A 25,491-nucleotide genomic window follows, 5' to 3' on the forward strand; every position below is an offset into this window, starting at 1 on the left:
CGCTTCACGTCGCATAGCCGCACTCTTCTGGCGAAGGTGCCCAACGATCAGGTCCTTCCACACCCCGAACTGTTTGGTGTCGCTCGGAAAGACGAGACGGTCGAACGGGTTGCTCGCGTTGTTGCTCATGATCGCTTGTACTCTTAACTTGAAATGTTAAAGTGAAAGAACGCTTTTGTTTTGTTTGCCAATTGTCCTTATTAGCCACTTTACAGCTATCCTAATGCTATCTAACAGACGTGCTCAGTCCGAAGCAAAAGCGGAAGTGAGGACACCGTCCTCGCTTCCGATCCGCTGGTTCCGTTCCTCATCGCACAAATCCTGCCTCTGTATCAAAAGAGAGGAGGCAGTCTCCCTAACCCTAATGGCTCCATACCAGCCATGAGCGTAGTACCGTAGACTACATCGACACTTGCTTTCGTATACTTAAACTAAATATACCTAATCTTATTATGTCTGGCCCGGTGCTTGCGTACCCATCCCGGGAAGCCCAGTCGGTTTCCGAACCGCACCTAGCATTCCGCGGGGCTGGCACAGCACCAGCGCCAGGCCGTCGAGCCCCAGGCTCAACAGAAGGTAGCGCTGTCTGGTACCGCTAAAGTCGTTACTTTGGGTATCCGAGATGTCCCTGCTTCACCTTGGAGTTCTCTCAGAAATGCTGCCGCGGGGGGGGGGGGGGGGGGGGGGGGGTATTTGCGCTTCGATCCGGGCAGCGTTTGCTCGACGAAGAGATGTCTGTGCCTCCGGCTTTGGCACTTATACAAGCAACTCGAATTCAAACCCCGTCTGTTCATTGTGGCTTCGTCTTGCTCTATACCAGGCTTCCTTCAGCTGAGCAAGAAGCGCCGCATCTTCTGGACACACGACTTCAAAATGCTTCTGCTTCGCATTATTTCTTGACATAGATATCAAATTCCTGTCTCCATTGGCGGGGAAGTTTGCTCTCAAAATGCTCTTCAACCGTGCCTTTTAGCGAGCGGAACCCCACCGCAACCGTGTACACGAATGCCGATGACGGAGAGACCTTGTTGCGACATGCTTCAAGGGGGTCCCCGTTCTTGATGTTGAGCCGACAAGTCAGCGACTCTGGTAGCGGAAGACTCTCCATGCACGACTGCCCGCTGAGCAAGCACCTTTGCGAGTGGTGAAGACAAGACTTTCTCGCAGAGAGTCCTGAGCTAAATGCTGCGCAAGCCGGAATGCGACACTGCATGCCATGCCCTATTCCCGATTGAAACGGCTGCTTGCTAGATCCACGGGGAGGCATCATGTGGGCCGGAGAAACACACACACACACGCCCTCGGGAAACGTACACACACCATCGAGCCACACGCGCACACAATGCATCTCACTCAGTAGCTGCTCCGTATCACCAACTCACTTACCATTGTCTCCTCTGTGGATGAGCCCTCGAAAGTCACACACGTGTAGAATGCTTATCAATCGCAAGCTGCCCGTAATCGCCAGCCGCTCTCATCTTCATCACTGATTTTGAGTACACACGGTCCAAAAACACACGCACACCATATCGAGCATAATGCCCCTCAACCGCAAGCTGCATCGCATTCCCAACTGCATTTACCTGCCGCTCAGTCATTTTTCCCTGAACCACTTGTCGCTAACCACATATCGGCTGTTGTTGTATCACTACAGCTCGAACCAGACGACACAAGCGCGTACCAAGTGATACCACCGGGAGGAATCAACCCTCCCCCCCCGTCAGCGGGACTCTGCCGTTGAGCTACGTTGGTGTTGGAGTGTACGCACGCCCTGTCTGTCTGGTCACGAGAGTGGCTTCGTCTTTGAGGTCGCGCGCGAGGGGCTTGCACTGAGGCCGGCGAAAGTTGAAATATGGGCCACGTGTGTGCGCCGGCTGTCCAGTGAGGATTTTTATCCAATCACGCTAGCCTTAATTAAGCCAATTTTTACAGGTCCATGCTACAGATTAGGAAACTCACTCTATGCTCGGAACCCCTACACAACTATCTCCGAAGGATGGCAAAACGACAGAGAGGCACAATACTAGTAAGTATGAACGCGTACGTTTTGGTATGACCTGTGTAGGTTGTAGTATAGTCATTATCCAATCCGCTCGTCGGTATAGTTTGGTATATAGAAAGAGTATTATTTTTTTGCGTAATAAAGTATTTACCTAGCTACACTCTGTAGGGTCTAAACCTCGACTGGAAGTCGTTACCGGGTTGCCATCATGTTTAATATAAACATCCAGTGTAAAGTTTTTGCAATAAGCCCGAAAAAAATTGGCCGAATTTTCTAGTATCTGTTGCCCAATTAACCCCTTGATTCCCAACTTTTGGACTTCAAAACGCGTTATCTACGGTACTCAATGTCGTATCTTACGACTTACTTTTTCACTTGGTATTTGGAAAGCGTGCATAACGTACTTGCGGGTAGGTGCATAAATTTTGAACAGGGTTTTCAAGCAATGTCATTAGTGACACGACTTTGCACACCCTCATCATACCCGCACCTGTAACTTACTACGTTCAAATCGGAAAAGTCTCAGTGAATTGCACTTTGAATCCAGGGAGTGAAAAAAAGACAATAAACGCAATACTTCAAGAAACTGACCATTACGATCCGTGCAAAACTACCACACTCCAAAGCAGGCTCTCATTACTGCGCACACAGAAATTACTCTTGCTCGCTATCATTATCGTTCTTACCCTCCTCACCATTAACAACACCGCTGTGAGACGGAGTTCTCGGCGTGTTTTCTTGCGTTTGCCAGCTTACTTACCAGGACGCCTTTAAACTAATTTCTTGCCCAACGAAGCTGGAATAGATTGACCACAGTTGAAGTCATCATGCCAGATAGCGAAGCAGGTTTTTCCTATACCCTTGTATTCGTGGCGAATCTTGCTGCAAAGCCAGCATTTAGCGTCGTCGACAGAGCAGCGTTCGCAGCAATATGTTGTCGCGAAGGACTTCTCTTTTCTGTTTGTCCGTAAGAGAGCACACTATTTACAGGAGCGTTGACGGCGTTTCTGAACGCCACTGACAGTCACTCAGACTTCTGACTGCTCCAGAGAATGCGTGGGCCGACCCGGCGCACGTCCGCGCTTCTGGTTGTTGGGTAGTGGTGAAGCATTCACTCCAAGAAAATCAGCTTCTTTGAGCTGTAGTAGTTGTTTTTGCAGAACATTGAACCGATCTCCACGTTTCATGTGGATAGTCCCTTCGCGTCTTGCAACCTCCTTGTGGGTAATGTAGGCGTTCACTAACGCCAGATCCGCAAAATAAGCTCTCATAATACTTTCTGAAGTTGAAGTCTGCAACGAGAACGTCTGGAGGCGGGGTTGATCATGCACGTCAACTCTGCCCATCCACCTTTGATAGTCATTTACAGCGGTCGGGCACGGCACCGTAATTGGACCCAACCGCTCGATGTTTCTGCTGACTGTCGATGCTGTCATCGCCGAACCAGTGCACAAGTAATGTACTGGTTTACAATCCCATCAGTGACAAGCTAACATGTTCGGCGTGCGAGAATGCGAATGTGCCACGGGGGATCAATGCAGGTTGCGACTTTGGCTTATCTATGATATTTTGTCGAATCCAAGTCGGTCAGTCATGGTGGGTAGACACTCATAGCGAGAAGCTCAATTCCAAGTAGAATAGACGAGTAGAAACGGTCTACGACGACAAGGTGCCACGGGAGTCGAGTGTCGGTGTCAAGCACAATTTTCAAGTTCCGAACGACTACCGCAGCACCTGTTTTGTGATCGAATGAGCTGGCACCACCGTCGCTAGAATCGCGCTTGCCCGAGTACATTTCAAACCTAGTAAGTTACGACATACAATATTTCAAGTTAGCAATATAGCAGTAAGAGACGAACTAGCTGTGATAGTATGACATACCTGTGGCGATATGCAGTTCAAGAACCACACAACGTAAACAGTTTTGACCCATAACGATGTGGCTTGTCTGGCATGAACATTCGAGTAGTATTGCGCGTTGACGTTGAAGGGAACACTCCTTCGTCAAAGAATAACACAGCAGGAAGAGACCACGCGACTAAAAATTGCTGCTGGAGCTTGGTTACAACGGGTCGAAGCTTCCACAGTTTATCGCGTGTGCGTGTGGACTCGGTGTCCACAAAATGTAAGTCTCGTAGGATCGCCTGGTATCGATTACGTGCCATGAACCGACCGAAGGTTCCTGCCGGAATAGCGCCATCTTCAGTCATCGTCCAATGATCTGCAAAGCGGCGCCTTTGCGGGCACAGCATACGTGCAACGAGAAGGCCGATGACATGTAATATTTCGTGGGTCTCATACTCTGACTTTGCCTTCAACCACCGACGGATCTGGGCGAGAGTCTCGCGTGCACGATGACCAGTTCCACTAACACGACGTCCTGCTTTAGTAGAATTGCTTGGGCACGCCGCTTGACTTATTGGTTGTAGTACCGACTTGTCTCCTCGGTTATCATGACCCACAGCGACTTCGGCATAAAGTTGAAAAAGGTAAGTAGTGGCGAGCACCAACGCTTTCGTAGTTCAGCAACAGGCCGATCGTCTTCCATATTTAAACCTGAGTACACTGTCGCGCTATCCTCAAACACCGACGACACTGAAGTCCACTTCATGGCATGTAATGCGGCTGCCCGCTGTTCGATGTCTCGCTTGCTAAGGGAGTCCCTGCCGATTTGAAGGGATTCAATAAGTGCTTCATTTCTTTTCACAGCATCGTCCCCCGACACAGTTTCCACGTCGTCACTTGAAGCCCCCGAACCACCGTAGCCGTCGTCATCGTCAACAGCATCTTCTCCATCGCTTTCTCCAGAACTAAAGCTCTCGTAGGCACTCAAGCTTTCGTCCTCCGGTACAAAATTGATGTCATTCTTCACTTGGAGTCGGGGTCGTAGCACACGTCTTGAAGGTGCCACGGTAGCGTCACCTGGTTCAACCTCGCTCTCAACGCCCGAGGCTTCAGACAGCAGCTGCAGGTTTGTGGTCGCATTTCGCTGTTCCGGTGACTGCAGCACGCCGGGTGACAAATCGAACGCCATGGGCACTGCTGCTTGAGAGAGCGCAACGCCAGCATCGCTGGAGGCTCCAAATAACTCGTTCAGCGTATGTTGGGAAAGCTAGGCGGACGTGTCGATCTGTGATGCTCGAACCTCGTCACCGACTTGGACCTCGACGGCTGCACTTGTCTCCCCTTCGCTTATGCTCTCGTTGGCGTCACTCTTCTCGTTGCCTAACATTCCGGACTCGATCGCATGCCACACGACAGCTTCCTCACCGACAAGTACAGTTGCGCCATCTGGGCTTACGTATCTCCCGGCGTCTTGAATTCCTGTCGGGCGCTTCGCAGTCCAGCCTACTGCGCATAGCTGTCGCCAGAAGTGGCCAAAGTCGATGTCCCGCGCGACCGCGGAAACAGCGGCAGCCTTTCCGCGGCGGCTTGTCCGAATGCGCGCCATCCAGCAAATTCTCGGATGACGCCGTCTTGCTTCTTGCAACTCCCCATCTTCCCCGCAATCCCTCCGTCTCTTATTCCCGCTGGCCTGTTTTTGAATCTCCTCTTCCATCTTATTTTTCGGAAACGACATGAGTTAAGTATTGGCTGAGCCATTATCTATTGCTATTCTCTCAATGTCGTATAATATGAGATTGAGTTTTGGTGAAGTCGTAACTTTCGACGTTGGCAGCTAAGGGGTTAAGCAAACCCAACATCACTAGCACGTTTAATAGACGCCCACGATTATACTGTAAGACAGACAACCTCAATTAACACTTCTAGGCCTCAACAACTTGTCAAAAACCACGTTTCTATACGAAATCAAGATAGTACGTGTCTCCACGGAATCTTGTCATCCTAGTTAGTTCACGTTTCTCTGGGCGCTACAATAGTTGTTACTCTAGCTATTTAATCGGTTTAGCTTATTTGCTACTTTCGTACCAGCTTTCCAATAGTTTGTTACCAATCCTACCGATAGGTTACCAAGTTACACTCCACGACAAGATAGATCGGCCACCCACGTCGGTGTTCATATTTCAGTCAATTTTAGGAGTTGGGGCCTTCTAATTAGATATCATTTATAGTTATTATGCTTTGCAATGCGTTTGTCGTTTTCACCTAGTGATTTGCCCGAGTTATAATATCTGGCGCCTGATAAAAAACAGATGGCCACTAACTCGACCAAATTATTTTCACCAGCCTCGATATCGATCTCGATTTACGCTATCTGTGGTCGAATTGCCGATCCAAAAACCCAATTCGGGCCGATTTATTTTAAATCGCGATGGGTGTGTACGGATTATAATGCCGTGCTTCATATATATAATATGTAATTGGACACTTACATCTGGACACTTGACGAGTGGTCGGCAGATCACGCTGCCGATCTGTCGAAGCAACGCAGTTTCCGAAAACCTTCATCGTGCACAAGTACAGCATGCACTCTCCCGACTACCGTTGACGAGCTGTTTTTGTTATGCATGTGTATGGAATCTATATGCAGTATGTCAGCGATATATTTTGGCATAACGTGCGAACACTGCAACGTTGGTACACGTTGTTTTGACCGATGGTGTGGTTGATGAAGGAGATCGAACTAACCGCTCGTCGCGTTGGCCGAGTGCCGTGGTTACCCGTGTTCGAAGCACGTGAAAGCCCACCCTACATTTTATTTAGAGGAGCTACAGCGGTTCATACGAAACGCTTTTCCTAACGTAAAATGGTAGCGTAGTATTAACATGTGTCTTACATGGCGGGGAGCTGCTCGCTCCACAGAGAAGCGGGGAGCCCAGTGTTGCAAGAGCCGCTCGTGCACTCACAGACGAAGTTAACGAGCCGTTAAACACGTCCAACAGAGCCGTACCGGAGTAGCAGTGGCCGGCGACGTTACCTCGGTGTCCTGAGTACCAACGATGCGCCCGTTATGTTAAGTAGGAAGAGGTGGTGCGACTTACCTACACCTGGAGGTCGATTTACTACCGTCTCGCATTGTTATGTCTTCGAATTATTTTATCTGAGAGATCGATCTAAACCCTAAATCCGAGCGACAAAATATCTGCAAACCACAATAGTTCAAGGTAAAACGGTGTGTGTGCTAACGAGCTAGATTTCCAGGTGATCGGGTGGCTAGCATACAGATCAGCTCTTTTAGCACTGTGACAAGTTAGATCAGCCACCCATTATCATACAAAAGCTAAGTATATCGTATCAAAATGATTGCGTCGAATTTATGAGTTCATTCGAGTGGTCCGCATGGCGCTCTCGTCGCTCACTGTGTAAGATGCCAGGAACAAGGAAGTCCCGCCTCACTGAGCATGAGCTGGGACGGATTCAAGGACTTTATGAAACGGGCGTGAGCGCTCGAGACATCGCGCGGCTGACATCGCGGAGCCGAGGAGCGCCCAGGTAGTTGGCAGAGGGCACCGTACTCTTGCGTCCGTCCATGCATGCGAGTATGACGAAAAGCGAGCAAAAATGAACACTCGATGCAGGAACTACTTACAGCAGTTGTTTGGGAGTCGAAACTGTCGTAGAAATGCTGAAGTATTGTTGACGTTGGAGTCACTACTGTTGCTTGGAGTACAGTGTAGCACTACGGATCAAACCAACAGGTGACAGGCCCGCTGCATCGCACACCTCGCTCTTTTTGTTGACTCGAACCAGCTCGTGCGACTTGCATAGTGCAATAGAACTTCATTTTGCTATGGGGGATCGAATTGCTCGCTTCATGTTTGGTGAATGTTTGGCCACACGCAACGAGGTACTAGCACCGGTTTCCATGAGCATCCGCCGATCAGATTCCTTTCGAAGGCTCCGTGCCCTTCCACAACGGACACTCCATCCATGCGAACGAAGTGGAGTGGCCGATTGTATGCGCTGTTTGCTGCTATGAGTAGGTATGTACCCATCCTCTCGTGCGTAGGAATAGTCGATGGCGACGCCACCAAACTTGATCTGATTGGAACCGACGGAGATCTCACCAGGTGACCGCAGTGTCACCCATGAACCGTTGTTGTCCTTGATACGAATGGTAGCGTTGGCCATCTCCTGTACGTTCGTTGGGGTGGCACCAATAAACTCTACCTGACCCTCACGTTCCTTGAGCTTGGGCACGAACTACAGACGCTCGGCACATGTCATCTTCTGGTTCATTGCATCGTTGAGCTCCTGCGCGTGAAGGTCCTGCTGGATGTTGGCTTCGCGGTTTCGACGATTGATCTCGTTAATACGGAGCACATCATCTGAATTGTGTTTCTTGCGTTCCTCGTTCTTGGCTAGCAGCTTTTGGAGCCGCTCTTCGAGTACGACAGCCTTCTCAAGTTCTTCATGTCCTGGACTGCGCGAAGATCGCGCTCCAGATGCACTCGCTACACACCCAACGATACTTCGGACAGATCAACGGCTTGCTTGCGCCTCACCATCTCATCCACTTCTACTTCTGTGTAGTTGTGCTGTGTGATCATTTTTTTTCCCTCTTCGAGAACAGGAGCTTCACCTCATGATGCGTGGGGAAGTGCAGGCGCTCCTTGTTCATCGCTGCTCGCCACAACAAGAACTCACGCTCACGAAGCGAGTGGCCTGAGACTCCGTTAAGCTTCCACTCGCGCTTGCTCTTGCCAAACGCGCAAATGATGCCTGTATTAGTCGTCTCTCCGCAGAATGTGTAACTACGCGCCAGTTTGCAGACGTTCACAACCTCGCAGAAGCGGTAGACCATTTCCCCGTCCACCATCTCGATCGGAACACGGACGTACACACCACGCACAAGCTGCGGGAAGAATGGCTCGAAAAAGTGTTTCTCAAAGAACGTCCTCCTCTTCAGCAGGTAATGGTTGGCTTGGTCCCAGTTCACCGGCACATTTTCCTCTGGGCGGATGGCAGCCGCCATCTCCTCATCTTCTGTCGTTTTGGCCGCCGCCAAATCGGCCGCCGCCACCTTCGCCTTGGGTTTGCGTCCATCGCTGTCCTCGTCGCTGTAGTCGTCGTCGTCATCTCCATGACTGCGGCGTCGCCCAGTGCCTCCGCGCTGCAGCTCCCTGCGTCGTCGCCTTTTCTCCGCCAGGTCGCGGCCGCTCCTGCTGCCCCCTTCCTCCTCGGAGCTGTCGTCGTCTCCGAATCTGTTGCTGAGAATGGAGCGGCTCTTGTCGCTCGACTTGTTGGCCTTGAGGTTGTGCAGCGCCTCCTTGCGGCGGTCGATCTCGCGACTGCGGCCGCCGCGCCACGTGGACGGCAGCTCCTCCTCCTGCTCATGTTACTGCATCTTATCTAAACTGCGCCAGGCCCCTGGGGAGTTAGAATGGAACGACCTTCACTGAGCAATCATAGACATAACACATTAGATGGGCAGCAATTCACAGTGCTACAAGCTGAGTTGCGTTGCAAGCAAATGTGCTCTCCGCGCACATTCAAGAAGTTTGACGGCTTTACGTTGCAAGCCTTTGAGGAGAAATGTAAATGTTGTACAAACGGTACCATAGTCAATAAGGCAGCACAGTAGCGTGCTGATCGAGCTCGGTTAATTCGGAATCAATCGGTATCCTGGTCGCCTTTCCTTCCTGTTTGGTGGGGGTGGCCGAAACACTACGGTAACTGCAGTGGTCTCGGAGAGAAACAGAAAGCCTCAACTAGTACTAGTATAAACAGCGATCCATTTAAAACCAAAGCAGGCGAACCATTGCTTATCATTAGTACGTATTGTTTGATGCTTAGTTCCCACGGGTGGGTCAGAGAACCTCTATTTGTGTTAGTAGTTAACTGTAGAAGCTTAGTTGTGAGGCCACTGGCCTGATCGACGTCGGCGATCTCTAAGAAAACATCGACTTTAGACCAACGTAAATGAGAGCCGCGAGTACAGCACCAAGCGTAATCTCCAGGGCCTTCTTGACGTAACGCCACTTGCTGGGGTTCTTCGTCAGCGCTTGCGCAGCGTCTTCCGTGACCTTCATAACCTGCGACTGTGTAGCGCCTTTGAGCAGGCCAGCTTGCTTTACCTTCACGAAAGCAGTTTGCCACTCCTTTTTAGATGGGTCCAGCGGTTTGAACTGTCCTCCGGCCTTGAGTTTCGTAACGACGGTGTCCCAGTTCTTTTGAGCATTCAGTTTAGCGGCGGCAGCCGCCGCTTTTGCCTCGCCCCTGACTTTTCCCGCTTTTTCAAAGGCATTGACAGCCTTCACCTTCGTGAACGCATTTTGCCAATTCACTTCCGCAAGCGGCTTGATCACGACGGCTTCCTTGGCGCTTACGATGTCGAAGCAACTTACGGCAAATGTAGCAACCACCAGAGCCACGAACAAACTGAAACGCATGGTGCCGGGAAACAACAAAGGTACGTGTGATGAACTGTTATGGATACTTGGACGCCGATTCGAGAATGGATGACAAAGCAGTCATTGGTGTCAACACTCTTGACTACCAGAGGTAGGCAAGGGCGTCAATACCAGCACACCCGCTGTGAACCATATGGATTCTCCATTATTCCGTCTGTGTATCTTGGGCTCTGCTTGAACTGTCGACTACATACAATTCGGAAGTTCTTATATAATATTCGGTTCGAACAAATCATTAGGATTGATCAGAAGGAGTTGAAATCAGTTGAGGGCTGGTCGCGTCGACAAATTGCAGTTATGGCATCAATTTGTCAATTATCAACGTCACTTGTACTGAACATGAACCAGCGTGCCAGGCAGTACAGACAATGACTTACAAAGCCGGCATCATGAATGCCATCCCCCTAATAAAAGAGCAAAAAAAAACGGCACATAAAATGACATAAAACACGGCAATGGTTTCATAATACAAACGAAAATTCATATAATGTTCTCAAAAGCATATGGCATACAAAGATGCACTGTACTGATTGAGCAGGATTGGCTGATGGGTCCTTGTTATCCATTGCGTTTGTTTGCTGGCTTTTTGTTTCCGCCGGCTTTGTACATGTACTGTAAGTCGTTGTCGGTACTAGTACCTGGTAATCAAACGGAGTTTATGTTCACACCGTAAACATAAGCTCCATTTTAATTGCCAACCTGACAGTGTCGGTCTGGCGATATTTAGTAACAGAGAAGTATACAATTTCACTACATGTATAATAAACATCTTGGACTGAGACCTGGTGTTGTATGTTATTAGGAGGATATAGGATTGCCAATGAGAGCGCTGCTTTTTCGTGTGCTGGCAGCTCCTAGCCTGCCTTGAGATGGGTTGCACACAGGGGGGGGGGGGGCATTTTTCGGTGGCAGATCCAAAACGTGTAATACCCAACGATTGAAACTTATTGATTGAAGATGCTTGGCTGGTAAGTCTTTGTTGTCCTTTGCACGACTTTGTCTGACGGCTTTTTGGGTCTGCCGACCTTAAAGTTGTCGCCCACCCCGACCGAGGTATCTCTTGCGCGCGCGTCTCTCACACGTCATTCGTGCCGAAGAAATCCTAAATCCTTTATCCTACGACATACAATACAGGGCCTGAGCACTTCGTCCAATTGAACCGCTGGTACTGTAGAAGTGGTTGGTAGTCTTCTCGACACCAGTAAGATCTTTATCTTGTTTGACGCGGGGAAGGATGAGGCATTGTGCGTCTTCACTTTACGACCTGCGCTGCCTGGTAGACGAAGCCGTCCTTTTGGACCATCGGACGGCAAAATGAGCTCCAAAATACGAAAGCATTTGTCGCACTGGATCTGTTTATTACGGTAATATGTGCTTGATGAAGTCTCCTAAAACACGAAAAAATATATATGCGGGATCGATGAGTACGAATGAAGTAAGTCCTTTCTAAGGACTACTAACTACCTAGACTAAGGACTCCTTAAACTTTGGCGCTTTAGTATCTAAAGTGTCGCAGCTGCTCCATGGCCTGGCTGGAATTGTGTCAAGCATCCCACGAGCAGAGGGCCCAAAAAAACTCACCTGCGAGCCCTCGCTGGTCAAGCGAGCACATAGATTAACCCTTTCGTGAACAAAGGGTGCATTTTGCTCCCTTTGGTGGCTGTTTCTAAAAAAGAAAATCGGCCTTCAAGGGGAGCATTTTGCCCCCCTTGACAAAAGGTCAACCAAGAACTCACCAACTTTTATAACTGCCAACCAGAACTGGTATCTGTCCCATAGATATATTACGATATGTGGCAAACACAACTGCAAATTATGCACTTAAGTGCGAACTTTATTGAGATTGCATCAGCAAAACTTACTACCGTACCACACAAATGAAATTGTTTGACGAAATCATGAACATGAATTGCATTTTTCTTAACGTTAAGAGGTGCTCTCAGATTGCATATATGCTTTCTCCCTGTTAAAATTCAGCCACGAAATTTCAAATGTAAATGTGCAGATGACCTCCTTACTCGAGCGATTCAGCCGTTTGATTCTGGAGATGAGAGCTCGGACAAATTAATGAGTGGGGTAAACGCAGTCGGAATCAATGGCAGGACAGAGCGCACAGTCATGTTCTCCAGAAAAGGGATCCATTTTGGATAGTACGAGGAGTTTGTAGTCCGGTTTGAGAATGTTGTATAGTGAACGCCAAATACGCGACAGGTGGCTTCTGCGTCCATACTGTATTCCCAAGCAAAGGGTAGAGGTAGTATAAAATAGCAGCCGAGCGATCCTTCCAGGTGAAAGTACGGTAATATTTGGCGGAAGCACGAGTTGGTCGAGATGGCTTTCCATCGTCGACATCTATCGTCGCGAGAACAACATCGATAACATCCTTGACGACATCGCCATCAAGCCTGTAGAGCTATTTCTGCTTGATCCTGGCTTCCGCAGCTTTGATATCAATGGTATCTAGTGATTTCCGTGATAGTTCTGGAAATGCTTGGCGTCGAATCTGATCATTCAAAGTGTTTTGCTTGGCGCGTGTCTCTTGCACCTTGACCCAGCTCGCGTTCGAGCCATCTTGCAGCAGGAACTTCTACATCGTGGCCGCGAAATGAGGAAGTAAGCCTGTAGCTGCGTACAAAACCTATTGTCAGACTTGGTTTCAAACCGCTTTCTTGGTGTTAAGAAATAGCAATTTTTCAGAAAGAATTAGGCCGATTCGGCGAATTGGCAATTTTTAGTTGTTAAACATTTCATTTGTGAGGTACGGTATAAGTACGTTTTTTTAGTGACGACACGTACGTGGCCATTGTGTTCTTTGCTAAGTGCGAAATCTATTAGCCAATAAGCTCTTATCCTTGAAATCTATTAGCCAATCGCATTAATCAGATGTTGCACGAAGGTTAACCCATGCGATGCCGCAGATGGATTCTCACGTCGAGGGAGGATCTTGGTGTGTGGGCCACATAGTGCGGCCAGCGCTTCGATTATTAGACCTCGCAAGTTCAAGCTCCAGGGACCAAAATAGGTCCCTCTAACTATCACTGAACTGGGGTTTCTGCGAACTTTTTGTGCCGTTTTTCGCGGATCCAGACCAAAATTCGGGCTTACGTGAAGGTGTTTTCCCTCGAACCTGGAAAAAATAGTGACATTTTCCAGGTTCGAGGTTCCAAGGCTTAGGTGAAGACCCCAGTAAAATAAAATAATTACATGTATTTTTCCGAGGTCTGGTCTTGTTTCCCCGGACACCGTCCCGCTCCGATCTGTTGTTGTGCTGTGCGGTCCGCAAATTAACACCCAGAGTTTTTCGGGCGAAGCACGGCATTGTTAGAGCCTGCCTGTGACCGCGTTCACGCCGCGTACGCTACGAGAAATAAACAAATTGAAGCAGGACGCTTTACACCATCCCCGATGCATCGCCTATGCCCGACACTTACCCTTTAATTTCTATAGTGAAGCCGAGATATTTGTCGGATTTGCATCGCTTTCTTTTTTGCGAGGCACGAGAACGTCGTTAACTTTCCAGGGCGACCAAGAGCTCATCCAGCTTGCCCGTGCCTACGTCGATGGAATGTCAAGAATATCATGGACTAATATCGCCCACAGCGTGCGACGTACCGGTAGTAATATCCCCGGACCCCAAATGACTGCCATTTTTTTTTCAAAGGATATATTACCATCTACAGGTAATATAAACATTGAATAGCAAAAGTAGTGAAAAATTGGGCAAACCCTCTCGATACCCTCTGGTGCAAAGGAGCATTCTCTAACAAACCCTCTCGATACCCTCTGGTGCAAAGGAGCATTCTCGCTACACCACTTCTAAACATTGTTTCAGCAAAAGCACAAATGACCGCCAGTTTTTCAACATCGCTAAAGGACCTCTCGACACCCTCTGATGCGAAGGATTTTCTTTTTATAATTGAGATACTACAAGACATATAAACCTCATATATCAAAAGTAAAAGATAATTGATTAGAGCACCTGATAACCTCTGATGCGAAGCCGAGATTTCAAATATAAAGATCGATCAATCCTGATAGATAAATATAAAGATATAAATAATCATATCATACGATCCAACGATCCAACCAATCCATATCAATGTACAATTACATTATGAATAATGGTCGCCAATGTCCTCAAGCGAAAATACAAGATCGTTGTTCACGGCATACCATCGACAAGTATCCAGAAGCAGTGATGGATCAAGAAAAAGCTGAGGAGATGATACAAGTCATTTTTGATATAGAGCCTGAAGTTGAGATGTCCATGTGGCAAGAAAATTAAACGTTGGAACTATTCTCATCATTGCTAATTTCCTAAGCATCAGGCATGGTCTAAATTTATGGCTGAACCTAATACAATTAAATCACTTGTAAAGATCTGGGTAGTTTCGACAAAGACCTCGATAGAACGAATGGTTTCAAAAGAATGTATTTTCTTGAAAACTAATAAGATTTTTTTATTTTTTAACTTGAAATAAAGTCTTCAATAATATATAGACAGTCATGACGTACACTCCGGAATTCTACCAAACCAACAAGGAACGTCTCAAAGAGAATATGAGGCGTTCATGTCAAAAGAATAGGGATGCTCGTATTGCTAAGCAGAAGGAATATGATACTGCTAACAAAGACAAAATCAATGCATGTCGTCGTGAGGGAGCGATTTTTTAAGGGTCAACCGCTGCGCAGGTCAAAATTTGGTCAACACTTTTCTTTGGTCAATCATGGATTAACTTTGATCATATTTGATCCATAGCAAACCATGTGATTGTATAATTTCGATACCTCTTATAACGCATAATTTATAATTTGCAGTATATATTATGCTTTTCAAGAATATGTATTGGTAGCACTTGTTTTGTCATGAAATTTTCAGTATGCCCATAGGGCGTGCGCCTAGATAGACAGGTACCAATCCCCTAGGGGCCAGTGGTCAAACCCTGATACGGAGACCGGGAGGTACCGAGATCAATCCCCGCCGAGTGCGGGACTTTCCACGGAGGTCGGAGATAGGCAATATCTTAGACGAGCAGCCGCTCTGTGGAGTGGTCCACCATGCCAACCCGCACCCCGGTGTAGGATAGTTGGGTGGGCTGGAGGCCCCAAGTGCCGAAAAATGCCCCATAGTGTAATGAGGGGTATCAGAACCCGGTCCCGAAATGGGTCGGATAGCCATAGGCATCCCCACCAGAGAAAGCCTCAAGCCTGGTGTGTGGGTTCTGGTGGCTTAAATCTCTAGATAGACAGGTGTCTAAGAGGTGGCGTGGGTCAAACCCAACACCTGTAGAGGAGCTCGATGCTTGAGGTAAGTGTCGTGTGGAAATCTTCCGTCAGATCTGAGACATAACCAAGGATTTGGGTCGTCCGGCACGCTCTTCTTGGGAGGAGTGAGTCACCTATAGATCAGGCTGATTAAAGGATCACGAGTAATAACCCACCGTGATAATTAGGCCATTAAGTCTTTGGCGGATGGTAAATGGGATTATTCCCTGGCCACAAACGTTCTCGGTTGGCAAGATCACTCTACCTAACCATTTTTATTGCAAAATACTACTATACATTGATCAAGTCACTTTTTGGTGCGGTACAGAATAGTTAGTCCTACACTTTTTTGATGATGTTTTTTGTGAACTGACTAAATCATGAAAAATGTAAGTCTACCGGAATAAAAAATATGTTTCTTATGCTAACTACTTAGCAAGTTCGGGTCCTAATATTCAGGTGACGTGGACCTGATTGAATCATTACCTGAGTCAGATTCATCAGAGTCAGAGTCATTGACTTCCAAATCAGAGTCAGAATCAATTTCAAACTCCGAGTCAGATTCAAATCCTGGTGCGCGCTGGGAGTCGGCATGGACTGGGGCTCTAGGGTTCGAAATGTCTCCCAATAGACGAACATTCTCGCGACTTTGCTGTTCGATCACATTGGGTGATGTCGGGATGAGCTCCAGAGAAAGATCAATTAAGGGTGTGGTTGTAGCGTTCGAGTGGATTGTTAGTCCGATTTACGATATCCTTGCTCACACTGTTAATGTTCCACCACTCTGGGACAACTTGTTGATCCAGACTTTCTTGAAATATTTCCAAAACTTCTTCCAGTTGGCGCTAAAGTAACTGATTCTCCTGTCGCGGCAGTCGCGTTTAATCGTAGACCGGACGTCATGGACGCCTCGAAGGGTGATATCCATGCGTCGAATGAGTGTTAACCTGTCGATGCAGCTTTCCCGCATAGCCAAATCAACTTCAGGTTCTGAAATTTTCAACTAGAGCATCTTTCGACGGAGGGCTTGCTTGAAGTGAAACAAACATCTGACGATTCTTGATTCTGGAAATTGGTTCTGAACGGCTTTAATCATGACGAACTCAAAATCGCACTCAACATGTGCATCTTTTTTCTTGACGAGATATAAATGTTGTGAAACAGCCGATCGTAGACTTGAGACGTTTTTCCAGTCGTGATGATGAACCAAACTGGTAAATAGAGCTCCGACATAGAGTCGTAAAGCATCACGATAACCAGTTGGTAGAAGGGCGCCGGTACACACCGATATGTTGCGTCGACAAAAACTGAATTCTGGCACTGCTTCATGCGATCCATAAGCTGCGGGTGAGCCCAGCCAATCAGTCGATGTTGTATTTCGTCTTCATAATAAATCACATGGAACTCGAACAATCCAGCACTCGCTTTTACATGACAAAGTGGTTCCCGCTCCAACCGATCATAAATCTCGTGGCCAAAGACCTTCGCACGGGTCCGATATAGTCGACCCAATACTTGTTTTTTTGTCGCCCCACCCACTATTTCATTTTCAGTCCCGTAAACTTGGTCGCGCACCATAAACCAGACTTCCGTCGGATTCAAAGTAGCATCTCGGACACATATTTTATCCGTAATCAACAACATCTCCCCCTTTCGATCGCTGATAGGTGGTGCCGGTCCAGTCGGGATTCGGCGAAAGCCAGGAACATAATCGTGCATGTGCTCACCGGTATGTGTGGTACCAAGGGGCCCCACAAAGAGCTTCGCCTTGCACTTGGTGCGTCAGTAGGCGCTGCAGCGATAGTGGTTGGTGTCCGTTCGGACGTTGAAATGGTACCGAGCGTAGGAATAGCCTCCAAAATGTACAGTCCCCGTTTCCAATCCGGCGGCGGGGGGATCGGCTGAACTGGCGCGATTAGCAGAATGGGTATCTTCGGATGACATCGGTGCTTCAAATTCGTTACCATCACTCGCTTCGACTTCCGAGCTTGATCGTTGACCCAGCAGTATAACCGTTTCCGCGTTGCTTAACTCAGATCCTTCGGACAGAAGCGAGTTGGACATCGATTCGTCGGAGGCGTATCCTGCGTTCTTGGGGCTTGGGTGCGGTGCGGTGGTGGTGGTGCTATTTTGAACTTGGTCGATTTCAAAATGACCGCTTAGGCGCTGTACGAACAGCACCAAGATTTCTGACCATTCACGTTACTATGGAACGACTTAGCGAGCGACCAGACTACTGGCAATCGCGATGGATCAATGACGATAGAGTGAACGAAGTAACAATTCTCAGCAACGCTACAATACTGGGGTAGATATTAAGTCACAACAACACACAAAAATCCAGCCAATTCACAACTGTCTAGTTATCCCACAACACTCTAGCATATATATAACGGCCACGCAAACGCAGGACGACATGAGAAACCGCCGGTCTTCCACTTTTTTACAGCTAGTAGAATACCCTCTTCGTGGCGATAAAAGTTGATCCAATTTTGATCATAACAAAGGTTGCCCCCTTTTGACCAACTTTTGACCCATAAAAAGTGTTGACCCAGTTTTGATCAGCGCAGCGGTTGACCCATAAAAAAGGTTATCGTCGCTAGAGACGCAGAGCTAAGAAGGAAGCGCAAATCGCAAACGAATAGAAGGAATCAAATTAAATAATTACATTTTTTGTCATTCCCATGGATATAAAGGTCTATCTTAAGCGAAAACCTGTCTAATATAAAGACATTTCACACGGCGAAATATAGCCCCCAATATACAGCTATGTTTGGATACGAACTCGAAGGACTACGCCGACTCGATATTAAGTCAATAAAATGGGGAATCTCCTATCGACTAAAGGTGCGTGGGCACTGGTAAGATGGTTTTCATCGGAAAGCCAGCTTTTCCAAGAATATGAAGCTCATTGCAAAGCAGTACAAAGTCTCGATCGATCAGCTTAAAAACATCTATCACCTGACTAAAAAACATCTATCACCTAACTACAAACTTGATACGAAATACGTTTTCAAGAAGGAGCGTTATGGTGAGAAACATTTCTATGAATACAGTCCAACGGGTGGATTCTCTGATGAGCTCAAAAATGTGCTTCTAAATCAGCCTAAGGCTTACAAGATCGACATCGCACTGGGTTATCCCTTTTATGACCCGGTCAACGACGAAGAATGTTGCTTCTATCCGAACATTGCTAACACAGTTGGGTATGATAGACCATTCACCATCAATAGCCGCGCAGATGCCCGTAAAATTGTTTCAGATATTAGAACTCGCGAACTGGCCAACGGGCTTAAGTATCCGAAGTCAGGTGTCAAGCTCAAAGCTACCACAGGCTTTGTGATTCGAATCGATTACCGCGACCATGCTCTTGGTGATAGTCATGGTCTGGTCCCTGATTTCATTAAGAAAAATAAATACATAGTCAATTTCAGGAAGCCTAACAATAAGTGCGTTTTCCATTGAATTGCCAACCACTTCTTTGACAAAAAGGATTTTCGTAAGATTCAGAGCTCTGTAAAAGCGGCATTCAAGAAATATTGTGAATTCAAGGGTTATTAGTATTCCTTAGGTCTCTACCTCAATTTCAAGCCTATCGATCTTTTAGAATGCTCGCTTTCAGTTCGTATGGAAACACAACGAGATGAAGACGATCACGGATTTATTGATTTGACACAAGAATCTCGATGTTGCTCCATTCGTGATGGCAATCGAAAAGTAAGCTTCGATTTGGATATGTTTTGTGATGGTGTCTCTCTACCAGGTCTACGTGAAAAGGTCATGTATCAAACGACAATGAGTGAGTTGAAGTTCCCACCAAAGTAGCCTCTTTCCTAACAAACGATTCATGGGCAAGGCAAGGATGCTAACCGCGAATTTGATGTCTACGATTCATGTTGCTACGTTACGCGAAAGCAAAAGTACCTGTGCTCACAATGCTGTTGTAAGCGAAATAAAGAGATCGTTTCAGTCGATCGGTTCAATAATCATATTGGACATATCAATGGCAACGTCATGATCACATGCATTTCGTGTAATTTCACACGCCAGGATATGAAAATCAGGGCTTTCAGGTACAAGAAGCTACATGATTACAATACCAACCGCTTGGTGCTCTCCATCGATAAGGAAGAGTCAGATATCTATTGCAAATGAAGGCCAATATCGCAGGCGGACCATCAATCATCTTCAATCGCTACGCTACGCGTGGCGAAATGAGACTCTCATCCGTGGTGGTAAAAAGTGCTAGAAGGTTATCAGATACGATGCAAATGCACTCTATCTTTGGTGCCTTGATAATGAAATGCCTTGCGGTCGCTTTACCACTATCGAAGCGTATGATAGTATCATTGACGATATCAAGAATGTCAAGATCTGTGGTTTCCTCGAATGTGATATGGAGACACCAGAACAGTTGAAGGACTATTTCAGTGAAATGACACCCATTTTCAAAAATATTGAGATAGAGCCGACAGCTGAAGTCATTGGTCAGCATATGTTTGACTATAATCAAACGCGTGGTAAGAACATGGCTAAAGCTTGCCGCATGCTAATTAGAAGCTACTTCGGTAAGCAATTCTCATCGATATACCTCTTCTCAGGTGGTATCTCAGTCATGGTTTGCACATCACTAAAACTTACAGCTTTATCATAGCTCATAGTCATCGTACATTCAAGTCATTCATGGAGCAGCTGTCTGATGCACGACGAGAACGTGAGGAAAGTATGAAATCCGTCTGTGAAATCATCAAAGAGAAAATAGCTGATTCCGATCATTGTGGTATCATTGATGAGATTACTAAGATCCTCAAGGATTCCTAATCATTGGATGTTAGCGGCATTAACAGGTTCATTGATGATTTAGCAAGAAATACCATGCTTCAGTCGGTTATGACGCTACTGATTAAACTTAAATTACTTGCGAATGGAGAAGACAAATCTATCGTGGCTAATATGATGAAGCGGGTTGGTAATGCAGCTTTCGTTCGCTCTGGCATGGATATGACCAAGCATAAGGAAGGTAATTTCTTATCGGATGAGAAGCAGATTAAGCAGGCTATCGAGCCCTTCACGCACCTATTGAGAACTGAGTTTTCCAATAGGACTGTTGGAGTTGTTAAACAAAACGCCGCATCAAGCTTACTAATCCTATTCACATATCTATCGCCATCTACCAGTTGGTTAAGCTACGTATGCTACAATTCTACTATGATTGTATCGATTCTACTTCGATCGCGCTGATTTCCAATATCAGGATATGGATACGGATAGTGGTTATATCGCATTCAGCGACGAGAATCCATTCCCCAACCATTTCAAGCCCGAGCTTATTGATCATTTCAACGGACATAAGTATGCATGGTTTCCAAGCGATGACACCAAGGAGAACGCCGCTTTTGATCCACGAACGCCTGGATTATTCAAAGAAGAATTCCGTTGCAACGTCATGGTGTCATTACCGTCCAAGAACTATACATGCTACCTGAGCGGACAAATCTGTAATGAGACAGGTAAGGAGAAAATCAAGCTATCGGCTAAGGGTGTTCAAAAATCTAAGAATGCTAACGTTCTATACCCTGACAACTTCGAAGCCGTCGTCAAGGGACAGCAATTCACTTTCGTGGGGAAAAATACTGGCTTCCGCATTCGGAAAGAGACTAATTCGATCATCACCTTCTCTCAGACAAAGACAGCGCTTTCGTACTACTACGGCAAACGACAAGTGCTGTCAGATGGTATTTCTACGATTCCTTTAAATATCTAAGGGGAAACATTTGCCTTTTTTAATCGTATAATACAAAGCTATGGATGATCTACTGAGATGTTATACTATGATCCGGCCGCTGGTTTCATATCGGCTAAAACCTTATACAGGAAAACTAAGGAAAAGGACCAATCTATTCGATTAAAGATGTTGAGGAGTGGTACAGGTGTCCCCGCTGAATCTGCAAAGGTGGGACCAAAAAAAACTGCGAGGTTACAATATCTGCACAGGTTGCGCATAGACGCTAATGTACTGTTTTTAATGAAGAATATTACGGATCAACATAGCTGAGTTTGCGCTAGATACGATGCCATAATGCATCCAGCAGTTCCTGCTAGTGGCCGGAGTTACAGCATTCCAAGCCTGTGATGCCCAACTTAAGGCTGTGTAGATTGAGATCTTCTCCTGCGACAACCCTACTATATACCGATCAATGCTATCCTCGACCCTAATGCGCGTGAAGAGACTATTGACGCACGCAATGATGCCCTGATCTAAGATATAATGTTTATTGTGGGCCTTTCATTTTCTACCGTGATCTAGCAACTCGGATGTTTCCCGCAGAGAGACATTTTCCCGCAATGATCTCACTAATTCAGTACATCTCACCAGACAGGTGTGGCAAATCTTGTGCACTGGTAGACTCCCGCACACTTTGTGTTCGCGGTAGATAGCCGATGGCAGTTGCAGATTCAGCGGGGACACCTGTAGATGGACAATCTTGACATCCAGACACATGTATCACAGAAGGATATCTACGGTAACTTCAGAATCACCTCTCACGATCCGAACTCATGGCAGATGGATCTCGCTTTCTGGAACAAAACGCCGATCTTAGTCGCTATTAATATCAACTCTCCATTAGGATTTGCAAAGGTCCTTCGAAACTAGGGAGCTCTCTCTGTATTAGCTGGAATTAAGCAATTTGTTAAGGATGAGGAGGTTTATGTATTAACGTCGGATAACGGTAAGGAGTTCTTGAATCGTAAGCTGCAGTCCTTTCTGAAGGAGCAAAAGATCACACACTACAATAATGATTCTGGTGATCACGCTAAATCGGGTAAGATTGAGCGCTTCAATCGAACGATAAAAATGCAATTATTTAAGATTAATCAACCTATGACTGAGAAACTACTTTACTCTGTTATAGGCGGATATCACAATACATGGCATAGCTCGATAAACGTGACACCAAACCAAAGGCCCAGTCATTGAAACGGATCTTGATCCGAATCGTGAGTTGATTGAAAAAGTAGAAGGAATTTTCCCATACACGCTACAGTACTCTATCGACTCTCTAAAGGTGTAATTGATAAGGAAAACGCGCGGTGGAGCAAGACTGTCTATGAGACCGTTGGTATCGACAGATATCGAGTTCTGATTCGATCCAAAAATGGACACATTCTCTACAAGAATCCTAACGATATCAAGCTATTCAACGCTGAGACGACTGACGCTGCATTCGAAAACAGACAGATCTGCGAAGCTGAGCGACTACTGGAACACAAAAAATGCCTTCAGGAAAGTTGGAGTATCTGGTTAAGTGGAAGGGATACGACGAACCGACCTGTGAGAGTCAACCTGAGATTGATCAACAAGGCAAAGCGAAGCAAGCTTGAGGGAAGTCTAAGCCAGGCAAGCATGCTGGCCTTGGCTGAGGCATCTCAATAATCCTCTGATCTATTTTTTCTGAGACTTATGTTTACTAGGCTTTGCAGCCCCTTCAGCGACCTTGCTATTATCACATACATAAGCGGACAACGGATCGTAGTCATTATACTCAATATCCATGATTTTGTTAACTATACTATATGTATGCATAAGTTCAACATGCCTTGCATCGCGATCCCCTTTTCCAAGAAACCGTGCTCTAGACAATCTCTCCCTTGCGGATATTGCTCCCAACACTCGAAAGACTCCAAGATCCGAATGTATAAGAAGGAGCTCGGGAGGATGCATGAGCGAATGCATTTCTACGCAAAGAAACTCAATAAAATGAATACGATGTTCAGTGATAGCCACCGGCTTGATTACATCAAGCATCGACTTCAGTAGTTAGACTCAACATGCCCATATCGCTACCAATGCTGCGCTCCCATTTACAAAGTCGAAGTCGAGGATATATTTGGGCTACCAATCGATGAATGTCAAGAATCCTCTATAAGCCTACTCGAAAAGCGCAACACAATTGATCATAAATTCACAATGCGACTTTGGGACACTCCAGACGAAGTACCTGACACTATCGAATATAAGAAACGATTTTATAAATAATATCGGTTGCCACATATAGGATTCGACATGTTTCCATCATTTACATCCCTTGCTCAACGCGAGTAAAAGCGTATCGATCTACTCGTGCGGACGAAACTCCGTACCAGACAGAATGATACAGCTCGACACATGTAAGCGGAAGCATCATGGGCATCGGACGCAGGCAAAACCATCTCCCTTGACAAGCGGGCCACTCAGAACTCGAATTATCAAGCTGGAGATGGTGATTTAGAAAAGCCTTCAGTTTTAGTATCAACTGAAAGTCATGATGATTCACTAAAATCATCCCAGAAAATCCCTGAGTTATCATCAGTTGGAATCAATACTGATCCGCTGGAAGTACCAATTATGGTGGATGCTGAAACTACTGTCAAACCAGACATGACTGACCCTGAAAATGTAGCTATACCATTTATAGCACATATGGGGACTTCATGTGGTGTAGCAGAACGCACAAATTAGTCCTTGCACACAGACACAACAGTCGCCGAGCTAGTCGGCGCTAATTGGCCTGCGCTAGGTTGTCTCCAGCAGTCCGTCCCTTCCGAGCCAGCGGTGGCGGTCCTCGCCGAGACCAGGCAACCAAGCCAGTCGTTCCTCCAGAAGTTAGCTGAGCTCACTGAGTCCCGTTCCTCAAACCCGTGCCGTCCACCTGTAACGGGGTTGCATACACAAGTGGCAACAGTCACTTGTGCATGACAACGGTCACAAGTGACAACAGTCACTTGTGCATGACAATTGTCGCTTATGGTTTAACAGATAAATATCTGTTAAAGATTTTAGATACTTTCTCACCTTGGTGTAAGTCACACCAATGGATACACTGAAGTGGGCCACCACAATGAGTGGTCCACACCTACCCCAAGATCCTATTGGTAGAAAATATTTCTACCAATTAGATACGTTCATATTGGCGGGGCTCTGACAGCCAGCCGCTGCCAACCCCTTTCATAGATGATAAACAGTTTAGCAGATTTAGGAGGGAGATCAATTTATAAAAATACAGTTCTCATTTTACCTTAAACTAGCTACTTAGTGTTTTATTTGGTTTATATTATACTTGTGGACTCACGTATAATTAATTCAAATTATTAATAAACTCCTACGCTTCCTCATACACGTAACGCGACGTGTAAGCTAAAGTAGTGAGCCAAAATAAGCCTACTACACCTGGTAGCACTTTGTAGTCCGTCCAACGACCGACTACGTAACGTTCATACAGGGTGTACGAACGCGGAGCCGAGAACCCCATGAGCACGGAGGTGCCCATGGAGAGCTCCAATACGCCTGCAACGCATGTTGCACGCGCGGCCCCACCTGTCGGACCCAGAGTGGGAGGCCCTCCAACGACTGTCAACAGTCATTGGGGAGGCGGCGATAACTACGATGCTGCGTACGCTATCGCCGACAGAGCAACATGTTGTTGCTCTGGGGTTCATCATGAACGAACAGCGTGACGCTGCTTCCTCAGTGACGGCGTCGTCAGGGACGACACCGCGTGCTCAATCATTGAAATTGAGCGTGAACAATTATGTAGGAGAGAGGGCGAGTATCTCCTCCGGTGGCTTGTCGAGCTCGACACAGCCACAGCGGCCCGACGCATCGTCGACCCGCTGTCAAAGGTCGCGTTCGCCATGTCCTGCCTTGGTGGACGCGCAAGGAGTTGGGCGTACGGACGCCGACTCTCAAATCCTACGTGCTTTAGCACGTACGAGATATTCAAAGAGGAGCTCAAACAAGCGTTTGAGCCCCCACAAAATGAGTTCCGGTCGAGGGCGGAGTTCCTCGACCTTCAGCAGTGTAAGCATGACGTTCATGCTTACGCGCAGCGTGCACGGTACTTGGTCTCGAACATCGTGACCAACCCGATA

The 25,491-nt window shown here is 46.8% G+C and overlaps 2 protein-coding genes across 2 annotated transcripts; both read right to left on the reverse strand.

The window, feature by feature from the left end:
- Positions 1 to 8,107: 8,107 nt before the first annotated feature.
- Positions 8,108 to 9,224, reverse strand: IUM83_02845 (RNA polymerase-associated protein RTF1; the record flags this gene model as incomplete). The annotated part of the gene is made up of 2 exons (XM_067926796.1): positions 8,108 to 8,358; positions 8,552 to 9,224. The coding sequence occupies 2 exons, from the start codon at positions 9,222 to 9,224 to the stop codon at positions 8,108 to 8,110; spliced, it is 924 nt and encodes a 307-aa protein (XP_067784262.1).
- Positions 9,225 to 9,795: 571 nt separating this feature from the next.
- On the reverse strand, positions 9,796 to 10,296 carry IUM83_02846 (RxLR effector protein; the record flags this gene model as incomplete). The annotated part of the gene is made up of 1 exon (XM_067926797.1): positions 9,796 to 10,296. One exon carries the CDS (start codon positions 10,294 to 10,296, stop codon positions 9,796 to 9,798), a length of 501 nt encoding a protein of 166 aa, XP_067784263.1.
- Between the last annotated feature and the right edge of the window lie 15,195 nt (positions 10,297 to 25,491).

Source organism: Phytophthora cinnamomi, assembly GCF_018691715.1.
Source record: "Phytophthora cinnamomi strain GKB4 chromosome Unknown Contig92, whole genome shotgun sequence".
NCBI classification, from domain to species: Eukaryota; Oomycota; class Peronosporomycetes; order Peronosporales; family Peronosporaceae; genus Phytophthora; species Phytophthora cinnamomi.